Source organism: Tasmannia lanceolata, unplaced genomic scaffold (assembly GCF_043159265.1).
Source record: "Tasmannia lanceolata isolate RefF3 unplaced genomic scaffold, GAP_Taslan_0.1 ptg000016l, whole genome shotgun sequence".
In the NCBI taxonomy this organism is placed as follows: Eukaryota; Viridiplantae; Streptophyta; class Magnoliopsida; order Canellales; family Winteraceae; genus Tasmannia; species Tasmannia lanceolata.
Window position 1 is genome coordinate 11,216,098 of NW_027518693.1, and position 22,771 is coordinate 11,238,868.

A 22,771-nucleotide genomic window follows, 5' to 3' on the forward strand; every position below is an offset into this window, starting at 1 on the left:
ATGAAGATTCTGAAATGTCCTTTCATTGTGGTTTTTCTTATTAGAAGGGACTACTTGATGTATAGTAACTTTGAGCAAATTGTTGGGCTATCAATTGATGACATTGATGCTAATAGGTTACTTTTTGATGAGGAGGGGGAAGCTTTTGGTTTAATAAACAATGAATCTGTCGGCAATGAGTTACTTTTGGATGAGGAAAGGGGAAATCCAAATGATGATGCCTTACTTTTTATGGTCAACGAGGAGGATTGTAGTGGTAACACTAGTGATGATGGTGAGAGTCATGTATATAAGGAACCCTTTCTTAACCAGGAGTTTGAAAGTGTAGAAGCTGCGTATGAGTTTTATAATATTTATGGGTTGGCCACAGGTTTTGGTATAAGGAAATCCAAGACCGAAAAGTTGAAGGCAAATCATGAAGTTATAATGAGGAGATTTGTTTGTGCTAGAGAGGGGTTCAAAAATACTAAAGATAAGAGGCAAGTAGGAAAAGAAGTGAAGTTGCATCGAAGTGTAAGAGATGATTGTGGAGCGAAGTTGGAGATTAGAAAGAAAAATGAGAAATGGGTTGTGTCTAAATTTGAAGCCAAACATTGTCATGAACTCACCTCTCCTGGCAAAAGACAAATGCATCGTTCACAGAATAACTTCGTTAAGAATGTGGTCGCCAAAAATTTGATAGACACTCTTAGTAGACACGGGGTTCCATCTTCTAAAATTGCTAGGTTTCTTACTTCCACATCTAAAGCTAGTGCTGTCACAACACATCAAGTTGTGTCCCATGTGAGAGTACACAGGCAGAACAATATGGGGAGAGAAGCATTCCTAGTAGTCCAACAGTTCCATCAGAGACGAGCAGAAGATCCAAATTTCTATTTTGCCATGGAGATAGATAAGAAGGGGAATTTGCGATCCATGTTTTGGGCCGATTCACGGGCTAGGAATGCTTACTTGGCCTTCTCTGATGTCATTGTGTTTGATGTGACCTATAGGACGAATAGGTTTCAGACGACTTTTGCACCATTTACTGGAGTTAACCATCATAGGCAATCTACCTTATTCGGATGTGCATTGTTAGCAGATGTGAGAGAGGAGACATTTACATGGTTATTTGAGCAATGGTTAAAATGCATGTTTGGTAAAGCTCCTGGTTGTATTATCACAGACATGGACATTGCTATGAGAAATGCTATTAAAACCGTTTTTCCAAACACACGTCATAGGTTTTGCTCGTGGCACATACAGAGGCACCCAGTTGAGCATATTACACAGATGCGAGATTCTGATAGTGAGTTCAGTAAGGATTACAATAGGTGGTATTTCAAGAAAAACATACACGAATGAGAGGAAGAATGGGAAAAAATTGAGCAGAAATATGGGATTGAAGAAAACAGTTGGCTATGTAACATGTGGCAGCTACGGAGTCATTGGGTGCCAGCTTATTTTAGGGACACTTTCACTGCTGGCATGTCATCCAGTTCACGTAGCGAAAGTATCAACTCATTATTTGATGGATTTGTTAACCATAGCACCACTCTACAAGAATTCGTCGAACAATATGATAAAGCACTTGAAGATCGTTGAAAAAAAGAAGCTGAAGAAGATTTCAGGACAAAATCTTCAAACGCAATATTATTGTCTTCAAGGAACAAATTGGAAGTACATGCTGGCAAATGTTATACAAGGTCAATGTTTATGCTATTCCACATAGAGATGAAGGATAGCAATGACTGTTGGTTTGACTTATTAGGTGAGAATGGCAAAGTGACAGAATACAGTGTAGGATTGAGTGATGAGGAGACTTGGAGATGGTGCAAGGTTGTCTTTGAAGATGCTGAAGAAGGTGTGATGGCTACATGTGAGTGTGCCAAGTTCGAGATGGAGGGGATTTTATGCAAGCACATTCTTCGCATAATGTCCCTAAGGCGTTTAAGTAGCATTCCCGAGCGATATATATTGAGTAGATGGACAATTGAGGCAAGATTTATTTTCGATGGTGGGGTGTCTACGGCCGAAGAAGATAATGATGAGATGACACATCTTCATAAATGGTTCCTAATTTCAAAGTATCAAAGATATTTAGATGATTATCAATGTCCGAAGAGCTTGTTCAAGAAGATGGATGAAACTCTTAATGAATGGATTGCGGATGGTGAACAGCATAAGAAAGAGAGGCAAAATGCCCTGTCAACTAGTGAAAGCCAAGTACATTCTAACATTGTCATGGAAACCCCAGAAATATCTATTCATGACCCCCAGATTGTGAAAACCAAGGGCCGTCCGAGAAATGCTACACGGTTTAAATCTCCGATAGAGGTATCCCAAGCGGGATCCAAGAGACGGAGGTGTAAAAAATGTGGACAATTAGGCCATAATATGAGAACCTGTAATAAGAATTCAAAGGTATGGATTTCTACTTCCTTCTGTAGTTTTTTTCGGAGAGATAACATATATATCACTTGGGTGTTTTCTATGTGTGCCAATAGATGTCGACAAAAAATGATCAAGAGGAATCAAATGAGGAGGGACAGGAAAAGGAAGCGGAAGAGGACCTAATGGCAGATTGAACAACTACAACAGGTTTGTGTAATTTGTTTTTTAGTTATGATCATAACTCAAACATTATTTTTTCTCATTTTGTTGTTCCTTTTAATGTGTCTGCTATATATAACTTACATGTGCTTCACTATGTTACAGATTAAATGGCAGAGCGTAGATGGTGTTGTGGACATCCCAACTTTGGATGGCAGAGCATAGATGGTGCATGTTTGTTTGTTTAGATTGTAGATGCTGTGGACATCCCTGTTCTTGTAATCCATGTGCTTTACTATGTTTCAGTTGTAACAATGAATTTCAGAAAAAAAATGGAATGAACTGTCCTTAGATTATAGATAGATGTGATGATCTTGTATGAGCAGGTCATCGACAACACACACATGCTATGGATATTTTGACCTATTATAACAGATGCAATTCAATGTTTTGTTTTCTCTATATCCTTATGTATTTGCTGCAATATGCGTTTAACAGATGCAAAAAAATCTCTCCTATGAGTTTATTTTCAGGATATAAATGTTAGCGATGAAGATTGGGCTGCATGAATGACAACATTTCTGCTTGGCAAGTCATACTGTTACAAATTTGAGGTAAGGTCAGTTCAAAATTTTGAAATTAGGGTTTGGAGTGTGGTTTGTCTTTCTGAAAAAGATGGAAATTTGCGTATCAATACTTTAGTCGTTGTTTAGTTACAAATTTGAGATTGTTGATGCAGATCTCCTGACAATGGCTTCCCTTTACTTCCTCTGCTCGAACTGATAATTTGCAACTTTATCATTGGGTATGTTTCCATACCTTAATATGATTAGACTAAGCTTTCGAAATTTCCAACTGCCACACATTCAATTATGTTTCTTATGCTGTTTTGAATTTCTCAATCTTCAGGCCAAAGTTGTAAATGGCGTTCCTCCCACGGGTGACTACTCTTTTGCCAAGTATAACAAAGTAAGTTTGAGGGCTGAGGACACTTGTTCAAGATGCAAATGATTTGACGAGATGGATTAACTGATCTATATAGTGAATGAAATTTAGGTTGCAAGCAGCTCAAATGTGTCAATCCCAAGATATGTAAATGGTGAGTGCAGATCTTTTGAACCTGGATAATGAAAAGGGGTTTCAAAATACCGAGTTTAAAACAAGCTTACTTTGATGGTAAATATGTGTAATCTAATAGCATCAAGTCAGAATAAATGTTCAATTTGGATGTCAATTAATTTGAGTGCCTGGAAATGAGTTGAAAATGAGTTGAGATAGGTGGTCTATGAAGTGTCAGTTTGGGTGATTAAGAAAGTAAAACAGAATTGAAACAACAGATGAGTAACAAATACAATAATGACTCAACTTAGAGAGATAAAGAAAATCAATATTTGTAAGACATAGTGAATGTGATTGTGGGAATATGCAATCCCAAGACAGGAAAGCTAGTAGAGATGTCAGTGCAGAGAGATTTAATTGGGATTAAAGAGTGCAAGAAAATGTTTTGAGAAATAGAGAGGTTGAAAGCTTATAGCTGTGAGGCTTTGCTTATCACTTATTCTTGGCATTTATGAGTCATATTTTGCAAATGTTACATCATGGCTTATTTTTCAATTCCTGTTGCTTATCACTTATTCTTGGCATTTATGTTTGGATCTGGCCCATAGACTTTATCTGTTTCCAGTGCCGGACCATCTCTATCTGAAAAGGAGCAGAAGGAGAAGGCTCAAAGGTGCCACTTTGTACAGGAGCTTTTGCTTTCCACCATTCTCAATGACACCTTTTGAAGGGATACTACATGGTGGGGGCAGCAACTATTGAGGAAGCCTAAAGACAGCTAAACACCTTCTCTCAATTCCCAGAGCCTATGTTCTGCTTCCTACAAAATTTTTATAAAAAGGTTGTATGTATTAGCTATGCTGATATTTTCTTGGTAAAGAGATTACAGCATTGGATGTAATTATAATTATATTTTTATAAGGAAGTAGGTAGGTCTAAACTGCTCAGATAAACCTTTATGTATTATAGCACTTGTGCAGAAGGCAAAGTGGTCGGGTCGCTCATGGGAGCTTTGGTCCTTAACTTTAACCTTACACACTTGATTTTTATATTGTAATCGATTCACATGGTACCTGACCAAATCAATGGTCTTGATCACTGAAGATATGTACCATCTACCATGTGCCGTATAAAATGTTGTTCATCACCATTTTTTACTGAGACTCAGGTTAATCTCAGTCTTAGGGAAAAAATAATTTGAAAATTTCCTTCTGGATTTTTTTCGCATGAAAGAATATAATCTAAACCGACCTCGCTCGATTTTTATTTAGAGGTAACTTAAATTTATGATGAAATCCTTCTAAATTAACGATAATCATATCATTTGCCTCCAAAATGTAGGAAAAAATTTCCCCCATGAAAAAAAGTTTCTGTTGAAAATGTTTTTCCATGCAAACCAAACAGGGCCAAGTTGCACGCTTGGTTGTAAATTTAGATTGGTGTAGCTTCTGGTTAGTAGACATGAGGCAGGGATGCCTTTTTTTTTTTGATGGGTAAGCTGGGGTTAGGCATACCCCTACCAAAGGCCTGCCTTCAACAGACAGCAGCAAGGGGGACCAACCCCAGAACAAAATGAAAACATAATACCCTGGAGGCCCAAGGAATCCAAGAGAGGATCCTAAGATTGCTTTGGGAAGGAGGGGAGCTTGCATGAAGCAGAAGCTAAAAGGAGCAAGGAGGGAGACTTAGGTGTTCCTTTCTTGATATTACCCTGTAAAAATGTGTTACTGCTAAATTGACAAATCTATGCCAAGCAAAAAAATTGACAAAGGTAACCCAGATGCAAGACTATATTTAGGAAGTTGGTCACTGTGCAGTGGTTGGACCCGATGATTTGTTAGCTTCTGGATTTCTTTGAGAACTACCATTCAAGGTTTCTCAACGTTAATAGTGATACCCTTTTCTTTTACCTTTCTCTTTTTTTTTAATTTTTTTTTCATATTAGGGCAGATAAAAAGTCAGCAACTCATTATGGAAAGTAACGTAACGGCCGGTATTAACCTAGGCAGCATGTCACATACCATCCTTTAAAGTGGGTGCTTTTAAAATACTCGAACAGGTTGAAATTCAGCAATAAAATGGTACAGGAAATCCACTAAAAGGCCACACCGTAACGAACAGCTATTGAAACAAAGCTTCATTGTGCCATTGCTAAAACACTAATAAAGCATCACATAATAGTCAACCCATTTTACAATGAAGTGTCCATACAACAACATAAACATCAAAAAAAATATTAAAGGTTAAGTTCATCCAAATCATAACAGCTTTAGGGTCATGGCAATCCAAGATAACGGCCTGAAACTTTTGAAGAGATACAATAGAAGAGGTACCAACAAATCAAGAAAAAAAGGGCAAGAACTCCAACTGCTTTATTCCACCCCTTCTCATTCTTTGGGACTTTCGAGCGTCGTACCAAGAGCTTCAATTCAGCTAGCGCTTCATTTGTCTCTTGAACCGACACGTTCAATCTCGATACCTCATCTCCCAAGCTTCTTAGATGGTTATTGGATTCCCTCTGCCACCCAACCAAGCTAGATAACGCATCTCCCAAATCAGCTACCGCAAGGGCTGTCTCTTGCGTTGACATGTTCAATCTGCCTATCTCTTCTCCCAACCTTCTCAAATGGTTATTGGATTGCCGTTCACACCTAAAATCCGGGTTGTTTAACACATCTTCCACCTATAAAAAATAATCACACCTCCAAGTAATACCATCCTACGCGTTATACAGATGTCAGTTCAACCTCTAAAATTGCCTACAAATAAAATATCACTTAAACCATCTTTACTTACGTTGAAATGACATGAGTAGAAGACCCATTCTTGATTACCATGTACATTAGTCTCGGCTATTTTCAGAGTAGCTTTCTTCTTACATTTACATTGAAGCACGGGGACTCTGAACAGGGTTGACCTTCCATCACTATTGGAAGATGAAGCCATTAATTTCTTTAACCTCGTTGCAAAAAATAAAGAAAATATTAGAAAATGAACCCTCATATAATAAAGCAAATTAATGATATAGGAAAATGATCGACAATAGGCGTTGTTGAAATAACCTTCACACCAAAAAATGGCCTCACAATTCCTAATACAGCCTTTAAATGAGTTTTTCTCAACCATTTTTATGAGCTGTAAATGGTTGAAAAAGGCAGAAAATGGCCTTACAAACCACCAAAATCACCCCATTCAGGCTACGAATGCAAAAAGTTAGCTCCATTGCAAAAACCCCTTAAAATGGTTGAAAACTTCATAGCAAAAACATAAACAGCCACTTTTATGAGCTTTAAATGGCTTAAAAAAGAAGAAAAATAGCCTTCAAAACCACTAAAATCACGCCATTAAACCTTGCAAACCAGTAAAATCACTCCATTCAGCCTACGAATGCAAAAAAATAGCTCCATTACAAAAACCCCTAAATATGAATGAAAATTTCATAGCAAAACCCAGAACATCCATTTTTACAGCTTTAAATAGCTGAAAAAAGGAAGATAAATGGCCTTGAAAACAAGTAAAATCACCTAATTAAAACTTGCTAACCAATAAAATCACTCCATTCAGCCTACGAATGCAAAAAAAGAGCTCCATTGCAGAAACCCCTGAAAATGGCTGAAATTCTCATTGCAAAAACCACAACAAAAATTTTCAACCAATTTTTACAGCTTTAAATGGCTGAAAAAGAAAGAAAAATGGCCTTCCAAACCCCTAAAATCACCCCATTCATGCATTGAACGCAAAAAAAAAAAAAAAAGAGGCGAAGAGATGAAAAAAATCATACCTTAGAAATGAGAAAAATCCGGCAGAGAGGGACGAAGAGAGAGCGAGAGAGGGTGGTGTCGTTCGCAGTATTTTTCAATGGTTTCTTCTCACATAGAGAGAGAGAGAGAGAGAGAGAGAGAGAGAGAGAGAGAGAGAGAGAGAGAGAGAGGGTGTGTGTGTGGGTTTCGTTGGTTTTTCAAAGACCCATTTTCGTAGGGTTCTTCTCACACGATTCACAGAGAGAGAGAGAGTGGGTTTCGTTCGTTTTTCAAAAACCTATTTTTGTAGGGTTTCTTCTCACACACAGAGAGAGAGAGAGGGTGGGTTTTGTTGGTTTTTCAAAAACCCATATTTGTAGGGTATACGATTCAGAGAGAGAGAGAGAGAGAGAGAGAGGGTGGGTTTCGTTTTTCAAAAACCCATTTTTACTCCTCTGTGAATCGTGTGGATTTCTTCTCACAGAGAGGGTGGATTTCTTCTCAGAGAGAGAGAGAAAATCTAGGGTGGGTTTCGTCCATTTTTCAAAAACCCGGCTTTCGTTCGTGGCTTTCGTTGAATTTGGGTTTTTACTTTCGAGGGCTCAGATTAGATTGGATGAGATCCAACGATTCTTAATAGGGAGGAGTAGAATTCCTTCTCTAGGGGGGCGACTAGAAAATCTTTCCTCATATATATATATGAGGAAACTGTTGGTGAGCTTAAGCGCACCAAACTTATGGTGCGCTTAAGTTCCCCAATCACATGGGTCCCACATTTTGGGGAGTGATCCAAACCATTCATTTGCAAGGCCTTATCATAGATAGAGGGTGTACCAAAAATCAGCTCCATAGGATCATCCTAACCCCTCCATTTGTGGAGGACAAAAATGGGGCAGATTTGTGTCTGTCCATTTTTGTCCTCCACAAATGGAGGGGTTAGGATGATCCTATGGAGGTGATTTTTGGTACACCCCCCATCTATGTAAGGGACTTTCAAATGAATGCTTTGGATCATCCTAACAAAGTGGGCCCCCATGTGATTGGGCACTTAACCTCACCATAAGTTTGGTGAGCTTAAGCGCACCAACAGTTTCCTCATATATATATATATATATATATATATATATATATATATATATATATATATATATAGTGAAAATGGTTAGCATCTACTCCACACATCTTCTGCCAATGAATGTTGGGATGTCTATTCCACACGTCTTCTGGCAAAGTATGCTATGACGTTTATTCCATACGTCTTCTGGCAAAGTACGCTGTGACGTCTACTCCACACGTCTTCTAGTTTAGTCCTCCTTTACACGTCTTCTAGTTTACTCATCTCATGGCTATTGGTTGATTTGATCTAATGATCAACATTGGTTAGACTTTGTATCTTTTCTTACTTCGTTATTATATATGGGAAAAATTGCTAATGGGTGACACCAAAATACAAGAATTGGCAATGGGGGACACTCTTTTGAAAAATTATAAAGCGAGTCGAAAAGGGGGTTATCAAGTCTGAAAAGGAGTTATCAAGTACGTAAACAGTGAAAACCTGACCAAAATGCCCCTAGTGGTTATCAGGGGTTATCAAGTACGTAAATAGGGACTATCAAGTTCATAAAGACTTGACAACCCCTATTTAGACTTGATAACCTCTTGTCAGACTCAATAATTGATATGTGCATGTTAGTGGGGTTAATTATATGGTTATATGTTATTTATATTAGGTTGTGGATGTTGTTGTCTATGTGTTATGTAAGTGGGTTAGTGGGGGTAGTGATATAAAACTACTTTTATGCTTGTATTTAAGTTTGGTATTTCAATGAAAGGAAGAAGAAGAGAAATTTCCATCAAACGAGACTTTGTTTAGGAGAGTCATGGATCCTCTGGAATTGAGCCGCTAGGAGGTCCGGTTGCTTCGAATCAACCTCTTTCTTCCTCTTCCCTTGTAACCCTTTACAAAACCCTTTCTTGGCTTCCTCTCTCGTAGTGCACATAAGAGAAAATCCGTCGCCTTCTTTCTTCTCCACAAGCCAAGAGAATATCTTCACAAACCCTTAGGCTCTGTTCACTTGTTTTTCCGGGAAAGGAAAGGAAAAGAAAAGAAAGGAATCTGACATGGCAAAAAGGAAAGGAAAGGAAAAGAAACTGTGATTTTCTCTTGCTTTCTCGCTGTTCACTTGCCCAGAAAGCGAGGGAAAATATGCAGGAAAGTTTTTTTCTCGTTGTTCACTTGCCCAGAAAGCAAGGGAAAATATGCAGAAACCCATATTAAACATATTTTGCACAAGATTTTTTTTTGGGCATTAAATGCTAAACAACACATAACATAATAGCATTTTCTTCATGTTTTTAATATACTTTCCTCTTAATTTATGGACAAATAACGGCCGAAGAAAATGACAAGTTACGTTTGAAAATATCAAAGATAATCAAAATGCAGAATCAAAATTCAAGCGGTACCTACGAACCTTGAGATCTTGAGGAAACTAATGCACTGAAATGAGATACCAAAAATAAAGAATGGATCGAATAATAATGTGAGCATTGGGTCTCCAACATAAAGGAATGATCTTCAGAGCAGCAATGAAATCGACATAGATTCATAAATCTGGACCTCCCTATCAGCTAGCATCAACAACCATAAGAAAAATAGAATACTAAAGACAATACTGACAAATCCCAACACACAGAAAAGCAAAACAGAGAGTTTCCCTACTGCCCTTGCCATTCCATGAAATTGCTAAATGCCATTGCCTTTTCACTAATTTAGCTTTTAAACATGAACCTATCGCTTTTAAACATGAACCTATCACCAAGTTTTCACAGGAATAACCAATACATGGGTCAATTTAGTATTCTATAAAGTTGAGGACAACAACTAAAGGTAGAATGTTTGTCTGTACAAATTCCAATTTGGAGAATCATATAAGCTAATTGCAAAACTATCCATGATATTTCATATAAGAAGCAAGGGAAATTTCAACAACTTTAGTTAGCCTCATTCCCATTTACATTGTAGTAAAAAACCAATACAGCAATTATTACTAGATAAGAGACTAATATCATTCATAATAGTAGAAGAAAAAAAGGAACTTGTTGCCACCAATGCATTGAAGGTTCTTTGTCAACCAGATAATAACTATGTCTCTGAAACCAATAGTTTCATCAATGATGTTTATGTCCAAAATCAACCAGATAATAACTATGTCTCTGAAACCAATAGTTTCATCAATGATGTTTATGGCCAGGCCATGAAATTGCTAAATGCCATAGCCTTTTCACTATTTTAAGCAATGGAAAAGAGTGAAGATGGAAAAAAACCCAAGTGTTTTTCATGTAATTGTTTTTTCACATGGATTCATGGATTCATGTGAAAAAACCCACTCAGACATGAAAAACCCACAATTACATGAAAAACCCACTCAGACATGAAAAAACAATTGGGTTTTTCACATAACAATTGGTTTTTCACATAGCAAAACAATTGGGTTTTTTCACATAGCAAAACAATTACATGAAAAACCCACACAGACATGAAAAAACTAGCATTCATGGAAAAACGCACATGAAACAACTAAACAATCCAAAATGAAAAAACCCACATGAAACAATGAAAACTTCAACTCTTTTCCAAACAATTACTTCTTTGAATAAACCCACATGAAACAACTATCAGCCATGAAAAAACGTCAAGAAATGGCTGAAAAATATGTAAAAACACAACCCCTGAAATGTAGATCTGAACACACATCAAATGAAAAAACTCCATGAAAATGAGTATTGATGTAGATCTGAACACACAGAAGAGAAAAAAACTCAAAACCTTATTTCGTTCATAAGAAACCCAACCCCAAACGAAAAAAACCCAAATCCGAACCCTAGGTTAGTCATTTCTTGCAAAAAATGAAAAAATGAGAGGGAATGGCGAGATTGGGCGAAAAAAAAAGCAAATGAGAGAGAGGGAAACGAGCACCAACCTTTCTAGTGTTCGCCGGAGGTGGAGCTCGCCGGAGAAGATGATGTAGCCGGCGGGTTCGTCGAGGGTTTCGCCGAGGGAGGGTTTGGAGAGGAGAGAGACACGCGATGAGTAGCCCGTAATATTTTCCCGTGGGCAAGTGATTTTTGTTTTCCCACCGATTTTGCGCGATTTTGCGAGAAAGGAAAATCATGAATCTGTGGGAAAGTAGATTTTCCATGTAATTGTTTTGCTTTTCCACATCCTTAATTCGACTTTCCCGGGAAAGGAAGCGAACGGCGAGAAATAAGGATTCCCGAGAAAATTTTGCTTACTTTCCTTTCTTTCCCTTTCCCGGGACAACAAGTGAACAGAGCCTTAGGTACTCCTTGTTTTCTCTCCTCTCAAAGAGGCACAAAACTAACTTAGTTTTTCTTCTCTTTCTCAAGAATAGAAAAAACGTCACTTTTCCCCTTGCAAAAAGCTCGAAATCAATGCCTCCTATTTCCACCCCCACTTTAGTCGTGTGTGTGTGAGATTTTCAAATTCTTAGTTTTATAAAAAACAAAGCCACTTTCCTTTTTGGCTTCAACAAGGCCATATCACAGTTTCCGCAAGTCACACGACACATAGGTCGGTGGCTTGGGAAATAAGGCAACTTTCCAACAAAAAACAAAAAAGAGAAGAGGAAGAAATAGGTTGATTCGAGGCAATGGGACCACCTAACGGCTCAAATCGAGAAGAGCCATGACTCTCCTAAACAAACTCTCCTTTGCTTGAAATTTCTCTTCGTCTTCCTTTCATTGGAATAAATACGAAGTAGTTTTAGATCACTGACCCACTACGCCACTAATTCTCTCTCTCTCTCTCTCTCTCTCCAACCCTATTCTCTCTAGTATATCTCTTATCTATTTCCCTCGCCCTGCTCACTGGTGTGAGTGCATCCAAAAAGGATCTGCATTTAATAAGGAAGTTCATTTTACCTTTCCCTCTATCTTTCAAGAAGAAATCGTATTCCATTTCTTATCCTTTCCGTTCTTTCATCCGGATCTTGATTTCTGATTTTCCACTATGTGATTTGTCGCGGCTGGCTGTTGCATGTGAGAGCAGCCACCTCAGATTAACTAAATCAATAAGACAAAATATGCTGAAAAAGTGAGCCTTTGTGACTGCTCTCACATGGAACAGCCAGCTGCAAAATGTCTTTCTACGATGGTCCCTAGTAAATCCCAATAGAAATTTACCGCTGATTGAGTTTATCGGGAGGAAAAACACTGATCAAAACCATTGAAAATTTGGGGGCCGACATATATACGCCTTTGCTCCAAAAAAATCTCCATAGATGATCATAACCCTTTGATCTGTCTTATTTAAAATTGACGTACGATATTGAAACTCTTCAGATCCGAGGGTTAGAAAAATCCTACGGAGAAGAATTTTGGGGCATGGCTTATCCATGTCGGGGCCCAACATCTGAATGGTTTAGATAACCCAGTAACGTAGACCCCACTAGTTTTTTTTTTTAATTTCCTTGCCTACACCATCTATAAATTAGATCTGATGATTTGAAAGTTGAAACGCTCACCCATGGGACCCACTTTAGAGATGACATGGCCCACAAATCCCCCTGGCAAATTTATGCTGGTCTTCAATTATTGGGCAATTCAATATTTCATTCACAAGTTTCATCAGATGAACGACATGGATCATGTGGGATGGGCCCATCACCGCACTTCTGGTTCCATAATTCCTATAATTTTTAATTCCAATCATAGTTTTGGAAGTTCGAGATCGAGGGGGGCCCACAATTAGTGCCGGTGTAATTCTATCTTGTCACCCTAAATTCCGGCACCCATGTGCGGGAGCAAAAGATGCGGACGTGGCATCCCTCTCGGGAAAGTGATTTCTGGCACCTTCCCGAACACGCCATTGGATTATCTTTCCAGTTTCCAAGTATGGCTTGGATTTTTGAGTTTTATATGATGAACGGCCTGGCAAGCAAAAATACGGGCTAAAAAGATAGAGTGGGGTCCATATTATTGGATGATCTAAACCGTTCATCTGTTGCACCCAATCATAGATAGGCTGTGCTTCGAAAATCTTCCCTACAGGATAATCTTAGCCCTCCAATCTTTGGAGATTCCAACTTATGTTGGGGATCAACAAATGATTTATATAGATGACCAAACAAGTTGGGCCCTAGTATATACAGTATGGACCCACTCGCACAAATGGGGTACATGAATATTGTTGAAGAACTGGTATATTGTCCCTTTTTTCTTACTCTAGTGTATTTATGAGTTATGACTACTCTTTTGCACTGGGGGACTGTCCCAAGTAAGGCGAATATTTCATCTCACATGCATGTTGTTGGGCATATTGAACGTCTGGCCTCACTTAGTTTCCATGTGATGGCCCATCATATCAAAGGTCCTAATCCCAAGCAAATGTGCAACGTGTTACGTGTGGAACGACTCATGAGATCGCCTTGTTAGACACCATGTGGTCCATGATCACTTTGAATTTGGGGAATGATATATTCGGCCCCTTTTCTTCCCAAGCCACCCATGTAGGTTCAAAGTAGGGGCCATAAATAATACACTAATGTAGGGTGGCCGGGGGAAGAAAAGGCCCCGCGAATAAATCACTTCCCTTGATTTTAATGGTCTGGGTTGTTTACCTGTGTGGATGGAGATGGTCCACGTACACCAATCACGCGATCCAATTAATGTAATTATTAGACTTGATAGACATCTGAGCTTCTGAGAAAACGAATCCCATTATCCAAATTTTTTACACGAGTGACATAAACAAATGCTTTAAATCAAATGACCAAAGTACCCCTATTTTAAAAATAAATTCAAAAGAATAGCTATCAATTTCAAACAGCTGGGCGCCACCAAGTACCCCAATTCTGTTGGTCGCAGTCGTTTGGCACAACCAAGATGACAACAGAGGAATCTGGACAGTGAATAGTGATTTGCGAGATAGCAAGAGACTAATACGACAATTTAACATGGATTTTAGGTTAAATTTCAGGATGAGCTTGTTTCACCACTTATACCCCCAAAGATCTCAACATCCACCCATCAAGCTGGTCCATCATGTAGCTCGAGTATTGAACAGTTTGAACTCTTGAATTTAGTAATCGGTCTGCGTTGTTTATTCCGAGTTTTTAGATCTCCCTTTCTTATGTGTTCCGAATTAGGAATAGTGTCTTTGTACCCATAAATGTACACGTATTTCTCTTTATCTAATAAACTAGTAGGGGTCCTTGCCAGACCCCAACTTACCTACCATAAAAAAGAAGAAGAAATTGTTTAATCAAGGGAACCTGACTCAACCAACTAACCGGAATCGCAAGGTGGACTTGATATGCATAGCTTCAACTCCTCCCTTTCTGAAGGAGTTCTTGTGCAGATGCAGGGGCGGAGGCACATATAGCATGAGGGCCCCCCAATGAAAAATATCATACGGACAAACATGGCCTGACTCGTGTTAACCTCATCGATGGACCACCATGTGGTGTAGGCTAAACTCGTGTGGTTTCGTTTCCTGTCAGGGCAAAGAGGCCTCTGTCGACCTCTGTCTTATGCTGTCATTGTCAAGTCTCGAGGGTGATGATATTCGTTTGAAAATGAAGATTTCACTTTTCTTTTTAATCATCCTTTTTTCTGATCAAAACCCATCTCAATTTTAATAGGCCTTTTCAAATATGCCTTTTTCAAAAACCATCTGCAAGAGTGCTCCTATCGGTCCTTGCCATATGTACATCAGTTTATCATTGCTCTTGTTAAAAAGAGAGGAATGATGAAGGGCGCCCTAGGAAAAACTCATCTGTGCTGTTTATATACTTTTCTGTGCCCTTATAAATGCACTTTATTGAGATGGACCAATGGGCTCTTGTAGATGGTTCTTGCAAGGATGCCCTTCACTCTATCATTCCTCCTAAAAAGAAGAGGAATACTAAATTAAAGGGTACCCTTTCTAAAACCAGCCACAAGGGCAGCTCCGTTGGATCCCGTGATCAAAGATTCAAAGTACTTTTATAATAGTATTGAAAGGGGGAGCGAGTGATAAATCAACTCCTAAATATCTTAAATCGACTCCCATGCGTCTTTCTCTCTTTAAAACCCATCACAAGGGCAGCTCCGTTGGATCCCGTCATCAAATATTCAAAGTAATAGTGAGAAATCGACTCCCAAATATCTTTAATCGACTTCCCCACGGGAAGTCGATTAAAGATATTTGGGAGTCGATTTCTCACTGCCCCTAAAAAAAATGGTAAAAGTAATAGAATAATTAATGCACATTGATGTCATGGAAGGCTCTTGGGGCTGGTTTTTCGAAGGGCACCCTTCAATTTAGCATTACTCAACCACGCCCCCCAAACACCTCCTCCAGTCGCAACCACACGATCAATTTATCAATAAATTTTGCTGCTTGTACATCTCAGAAAAGTACAAGCCGACGATCTAAACCATTCATTTGTTTAGCCCTAGGATGATCGGTAACCCTTGGGTCTGTGAGCAATCTCGACAAATGAAACAGCTAGGATCATGATATAATAAGGCCCTCATTTTTCAGGCACGACCTATATACAGCGGGTACCAAATAATGAATGGGTCCACCTCGCACGCGCGTGCATCATATAAAAAAACTAATTTGAATCACAGTGCGGTTGTGCCCGCACGTGTTCAGGCCCTAGCAATCTCCTTATCCCCAATGGAGGAGCTAAGCTGTGTTAGGATGGGCTCCATGACCCATCGTGGCACACGTGCAGTGCAATATAAATGTCTCCCCTCAATCCCTCATTCATCATTTCCTCATTAAACTTTGCACAAAAGCTAATTACCATTTTTAGACAATTATCCGTGGAAAAAAAATGAAAAGAATAAAGTACAACCCTTTATAGAGAAAAGGATAATATTGTAATTTTGTCCATACGATCCTTGTCTTTATATCTAAACATTCCATCATCTTCTACTACCTCTATAATTCCCCTAGTAAAACAGAAGGATATTTTATACTACCAAACTTCCACTGCAATATCAGATAAGAGCCTCTGAAAAGAAAGGCAAAAGACAAACAAACATATAGAAGAAAAGCTTCAAAAAATAGTTCAGAAACGAAAATCTCCATCTATGGGAAAGGGCAAAGGAAACACATAGAGTCAAATCTCAAACTGTAGCAAGCCCATGATGTAACAGCCTGTAGTAGTATTTTTTGTATGATTTCAAAGAACCCGACAGTATTCACAAAATTCTAGACAGCCCATGTGGTGGCTTTCATCTTCTACTTGTTGAGTCCTGTGTTTTTTTCCATTTCTGTTTACTGTTCTTCTCCTCTTTAAAGAGCTTTTCCCTGAAAAATTTCCACTGGTTTTTCTGGGTTTTCTGTTCACATCATGTGGGAGTCTGAGAGTGAATCCGGTGTGGGGAGAGAGTACGGCGGTGGAGTGATTGGATCGACTGAAGAAGGCGTTAAGACTGATGGGTTTGAGAGAAGGGATCAGTCATGGTAATTGAATTGAAATTTTCTCTTTTTTATCTTATATATTTTAGTATTTATGACCTGTTTTCAGTATGTAAATTTGGTAACTGATAAATAGTTGTTCTATGGATAGGTACGTTTCTACTGATATTCCTAGCGACCTTTTTGTGAGAGTGGGAGATGTTAATTTCCATTTACACAAGGTACATTTTTCCCACTTAAAATCTGAAATTTTCTAGTTTCTTATACTATCTGTTTGGTGAAATTGAGCTAATTGACCTTCAAAGAACATGAATTGTCTTTCTTTACTCGCAACAATTGTTTGATAAGACTGAGATCTTGGATTTGTAAAGAAAATAATGAGTCTTTTTCTTTTACTTTCCCATATTTTCAAGCTTCTGATACTGTATTTCTGATGAAATTGAGATCTTTGATGGGCAAACTAGATAGGCAGTTTACTGTGTAAATGAAGTACAAGTTCAGAAATTTAAGAAGTTTGTTGGTTTTTTTTTTTTTTTTTTTTTTTTTAACTTCTCTTTCCAGCTTCTGATACTGTTTGCTTGGTGAAATTTAACTAATTTATCGGCAAAGAACATGAATTGTCTTTCTTTGCTGGCTTATACAATTTTTAGCAACATTTGTTTGACCAGACTGAGATCTTTTTTTTCTCTAATTTGCTATATTTTCAAGCTTCTGATACTGTATTTCTGTTGAAATTGAGCTCTTGAATTGGAAAATAAGATAGGCAGTTTACTCTTTACTGTGTAAATAAAGTACAAGTCCAGAAATTTAAGAACTCTGTTGGGTTTCTTTTCTTTCTTTTCTTGCTCTTTGTCATCATGAATTGTCTTTCTTTACTGGCTTATCCAACTTTTAACAATTTTTTTTTATAAGACTGACATCTTGGATTTGTAAAGAAAATTAAATCTTTTTTTTTTTTCACTTGCCTATATTTTCAAGCTTCGGATACTGTATTTCTGAAGAAACTGAGCTCTTGTATTGGCAAATAAGTTTGGCAAATTACTCTTTACTGTGTAAATAAAGTACAAGTCAAGAAATTTAAGAACTCTGTTGTGTTTCTTTTCTTTGCCTACTTGCTGTTTTGGCATCATGAAGTATCTAAAGAAAATAAGTCTTTTTTTACTTGCCTATGTTTAAAAGCTTATGATACTGTATTTCTGATGAAATTGAGCTCTTGAATTGGCAAATAAGATAGGCACTTTACTCTTTACTGTGTAAATAAAGTACAAGTCCAGAAATTTAAGAACTCTGTTGTGTTTCTTTTCATTGTTTCCCTGCTCTTTTGGCATCATAAAGTATCCCTTGCTTTCGCGAAGTGGAAAGATGAACAGAATTATATACGAGATGCGTGATTCAGAACTGAGCAGAATAGAAATAGACGATCTTCCCGGTGGCCCAGATGCATTTGAACTTGCAGCAAAATTCTGTTACGGAATAGCCGTCGATCTGACGGCCACAAACATCTCCGGCCTAAGATGTGCGGCGGAGTATCTAGAAATGACAGAGGATTTGGAAGAAGGAAACCTTATATTCAAGACAGAAGCATTTCTCAGCTATGTAGTCTTATCGTCATGGCGAGACTCAATTTTGGTACTAAAGAGCTGTGAACAGCTCTCTCCGTGGGCTGAAAACCTTCAAATTGTTCGTCGATGCAGTGAATCAATTGCTTGGAAGGCCTGTGCCAATCCTAGAGGAATTCGATGGGCTTATACAGGAAAACCCGCAAAGATTTCTAGTCCTAAATGGAATGAGACGAAGGAATCGAGTCCGAGTAGGAACCAACAAGTCCCTCCAGATTGGTGGTTTGAAGATGTGTCCTTACTCAGAATTGATCACTTTGTTAGGGTTGTTACTGCAATTAAGGTGAAGGGAATGAGGTATGAGCTTATAGGAGCATCTATCATGAGATATGCTGCGAAATGGTTACCAGGTTTGGCGAAGGAAGGAGGGGGAGATGAAGGGAACAGCAAAGATAACAATAATATCTGTGGTTGGAAAGGCGGTCTTCACATGATCCTTGCTGGTAGTAAGGAAGATATACCAAACATTCAGATGAGAGAGCAACGGATGATCATTGAAAGCTTAATTAGTATAATCCCACCCCAGAAAGACAGTGTATCTTGCAGCTTTCTACTCAGGCTTCTCAGAATGGCAAACATGTTAAAGGTAGTGTGAAACAACCAATTACTCCAAAAGCTTAAGCTGTTAGAGTTTGTGTTATTTAATCATTTGTGTAAAACAACTAATTACTCCAAAAGCTTAAGCCGTTGAAGATGGTGTTATTTAATCTTTTGTACTTTAAAACTCTCCCTCACATGTGGCCCCTCTTTTTTAAGGTTGGTCTACACGTGGCACATGTGGACCCTCTTTTGGGTTGGCCATTACATGTGAATTTTTAATTTCAAGGAGATTCGAACTCAGGACCTTTGCTCTGATACCATGTGAAACAACCAATTACTCCAAAAGCTTAAGCCGTTGAAGATGACAACACTTCCCTTCGCTTGTGGCCCCTCTTTTTTGGGTTGGCTGTACATGTGGATTTTTAATATCAATGAGTTGTTGGGTTTTTAACTCAGGACCTGCCCTGAGGGCTATGATTGGATGTGAAACAACTAGTAACTTCAATAGTTTAAACTGTAGTTTTTGTTGTTATTTAAATTTATACTTCAACACTCCTCCTCACATGTGATCCCTCTTTTTTGGGTTCGCCTTACACATGGATTTTTAATATCAACGACTTGTTGGGTTCTGAACTCAGGACCGCCCTGAGGTAATAGCTCTAATACCATGCCAAACAACCAATAACTCCACAATCTTAAGCTGTTATTGTTGGTGTTGTTTAATCATTCCCCAAGGCAATAGCTCTGATACCATATGAAACAACCAGAACTCCAAAAGCTTAAGCTGTTAGAGTTGGTGTTACTTAATCATTTATACTTCAACAGGTAGCCCCGGCGCTGGTAACCGAATTAGAGAAAAGGGTGGGAATGCAGTTAGAACAGGCGAATTTGGCAGATCTCCTCATCCCTTCGTATAGCAAGACCGAGACCTTATATGATATTGAACTGGTTCAGAGGCTTCTTGAGCATTTTCTAGTTCAGGAACAGACAGAACCAATGAGCCCCAGTAGGCAATCTTTATCAGAGAAGCATAGTTATGAGAATTCCCCAAGATCTAATGGCCCCGACGCCAAAATGAGAGTGGCAAGGCTCGTTGATAGTTATCTTACAGAGGCGTCCAGAGACAGAAACCTCTCTCTAACAAAGTTCCAGGTCTTAGCAGAAACATTGCCAGACTCAGCAAGAACGTGCGACGATGGGCTGTATCGAGCAGTTGATTCATATCTTAAGGTAATTTGATTCTCAACCCCTTTTAACTAAGCAAATCTGGATAAAATTCTCGATCAAGAATTAAAATTTCGATCTCTGCAATTGATCTATTGCTAAACAGAGAAGTATCTAATGCAAATCATACTGTAACAGTCTACTAGTCATGATCAAATTTTACAGATAAAATGTGAATCTCGTGAATTATTCATCAGTTCTCAAAAGTTATTTCTAGATCTTGTGAACAATTTGAATTTTTTTGAAAATGACATTGTAGTGAATACCAAACTCACATCCTAGTCCAAGCAAAGGACATGTACTGAACCATCCTTCCATGTTTTTCCTGTATATATAGCAAATAACTGTGCTTTAAATAGAAAAATCTATGAATTTTAACTCAATTTTTGAACCATTGTCCTTTGAATGATTCCCGAAAATTTCAAACAGTTGCCCTGCCGAAGTATTCCTGAATCTGAATTGTGTTACTGTGGTTAGGAGTAAATGATTAGGTGACTACTAGCAGTATAATAATACACAAGTCTGTGTGATTAAGGCCCTGTTCGTTTAAGATTATGATAACCGATTGGGAGTCCAAAACCATTTACTGGACTCAAAATTACGTTTAAATTTGAATCCAATAATTGGTTTTGGACACACAATCAGTTGTCTTAATCTTAAGCTCTGTTCATTTAGGCCTTGTTTGTTTTAGATTATGACAGCCGATAGTCAGTCCAAAACCTATTATCGGACCTCATGAGTCCAATAATAGGTTTTGGACTGACAAGCAGCTGTCATAATCTAAAACAATTAGGGCCTTAAGATTCTTGCAACCGATTGCAAGTTCCAAACTGATTATTAGACACAAAATTACATTTAAAGTTGAGTCCAATAATCGGTTTTGACTCACAATCGGTTGCAATAAGAACGGGGAGAAGAGGGCCTAAGTGATTAAGTGACTATTGACAGTCTAATTCTGAACTAAAGACATCTGTGATGATTGAATTTCATCTTCGCAGGCCCACCCAACGCTCTCTGAGCACGAAAGGAAGCGTCTCTGCCGCGTAATGGATTGCCAGAAACTCTCCATTGATGCCTGTATGCACGCTGCCCAAAACGAGCGGCTCCCTCTAAGAGTAGTAGTCCAAGTGATTTTCTCCGAGCAAATCAAGATAAGCAATGCCATTGCAAACAATGCCTTAAAAGACACTGGGGAATCTCACCACCATCCAGTAGTTTCTACGCGCAAAGCATTGCTTGAAGGAACCCCTCAGTCCTTCCAAGATGGATGGGCGACAGCAAAGAAGGACATTAACACACTCAAATTCGAACTCGAAACCATGAAGGCCAAATATCTTGAGCTCCAGACTGATATGGAGGCCTTACAAAGGCAATTTGATAAGATTTCATTGAAAAATAAGACGGCTTCGGCGTGGACTAGTGGGTGGAAGAAGCTTAGCAAGTTGACTAAGATGGCACCTTCGGACGGCCTGGAGATGGCCGGAGGGCAGATTCCAGCCGGCGCTGAGCAGACAAAGAAGGCCCCAAGGAGGTGGAGGAACTCAATTTCATGAATCAATTGATGGGTGATAGAGACTTTGATACAAGAGAAGAAAAGTGAAAGAGATGGGACTCTTCCTATACTAATCTTCATAATTTTTTTGTTCTTGTTGTTAATGAAGTTGGGACTTTGTTTTGTCTCTATCTTTATGTGTGACTGTGTGTTTGTTTTGATGTACAACTAGTTACTTATGTTCAGTCCCTTTCTACATTGTTCTTTTGGTTGTGGGGATGAAATAATGCTACCTAAAGAATAGTATGCATTGGCATTATTAGACTAGACCCACCCCTTTCTTCCTAGCTCTAACAACACAAGAAAAATACAGTATTAAATGACAAATATTACTTGGAAAATGACGTGTCATCCGCCCACTCTGTATTGGAGGACATTATAGGGCCCACACGACGCAATTTGAAGACACCTCTTGTCCTTTGAAATATCATGATTTAGTGAGATATTATAAAAAATTTAAGGTTTCTCTACGTAAAAATAGAATGGAGTCAGTTCAATTTACCATTGAAAAAATTTAGAAATATTTTTCACTTTTGTCATCATGGGTCCCATCTGTCGAACTGATGTCGACCGTTGATCTGCATTTTTGTCTTGATCAGATGGCCACTTGGCTGACTCTTAGACACAGGAAGCCCGTTCGACCAATCTATAGATTGATCTATCTAATTGCTAGAATCCAACCGTCGGATTCAGAGGGCAAAGAAGTATTTTGGGAATGGCCTGAATGCCCGAAAAATGAAAAATGTGAGAATTAACCTTTGGCATTCCCATCTCTTACAATTGGGCTGAGGAATATTCGATGGAATATTTTTCATTGTTGCTGTTAGGCCTAAAATCGGTAACAGGTTATGGTAGGGCTGGGTGGTCCGAGCTAACAAGCCACGACTGAGGGGCTGGTTGAGTCCTGCGCTGCACAAGAGTACAGACAAGAAAGAAAAGGGTCAGAGGACCAACCCGGAGTGATACTCCGGACGGGCGCTTCGACACTCAAGTCAGTATGAGCAGGAGTGCAGAGCAATGTCAGAGCAAAAAGCTTAGAGTTTTGGTTCTCAGATTTCCAGGACCCTCA

At 38.7% G+C, this 22,771-nt stretch overlaps 2 protein-coding genes across 2 annotated transcripts; both read left to right on the top strand.

Moving 5' to 3' along the window:
- LOC143847887 (protein FAR1-RELATED SEQUENCE 5-like) lies at window positions 1-1,344 on the top strand. The gene has a single exon (XM_077356677.1). It carries the CDS (start codon window positions 1-3, stop codon window positions 1,342-1,344), a length of 1,344 nt encoding a protein of 447 aa, XP_077212792.1.
- A 14,951-nt stretch (window positions 1,345-16,295) lies between these two features.
- NPH3 (Phototropic-responsive NPH3 family protein) lies at window positions 16,296-21,898 on the top strand. Its single transcript, XM_077357204.1, has 5 exons — window positions 16,296-16,812; window positions 16,919-16,988; window positions 18,103-18,972; window positions 19,752-20,156; window positions 21,149-21,898. The coding sequence occupies exons 1-5, from the start codon at window positions 16,700-16,702 to the stop codon at window positions 21,701-21,703; spliced, it is 2,013 nt and encodes a 670-aa protein (XP_077213319.1). The 5' UTR covers window positions 16,296-16,699; the 3' UTR covers window positions 21,704-21,898.
- The last annotated feature ends 873 nt before the right edge of the window (window positions 21,899-22,771 follow it).

Bases quoted from the DNA above. Each gene is read 5' to 3' on its own strand.
- NPH3 (XM_077357204.1), top strand. From the start codon at position 16,700: ATGTGGGAGTCTGAGAGTGAATCCGGTGTGGGGAGAGAGTACGGCGGT. The intron at 16,989-18,102 runs GTACATTTTTCC...GGCATCATAAAG, and splicing joins TTAATTTCCATTTACACAAG to TATCCCTTGCTTTCGCGAAG. The intron at 18,973-19,751 runs GTAGTGTGAAAC...ATACTTCAACAG, and splicing joins GAATGGCAAACATGTTAAAG to GTAGCCCCGGCGCTGGTAAC.
- LOC143847887 (XM_077356677.1), top strand. From the start codon at position 1: ATGAAGATTCTGAAATGTCCTTTCATTGTGGTTTTTCTTATTAGAAGG.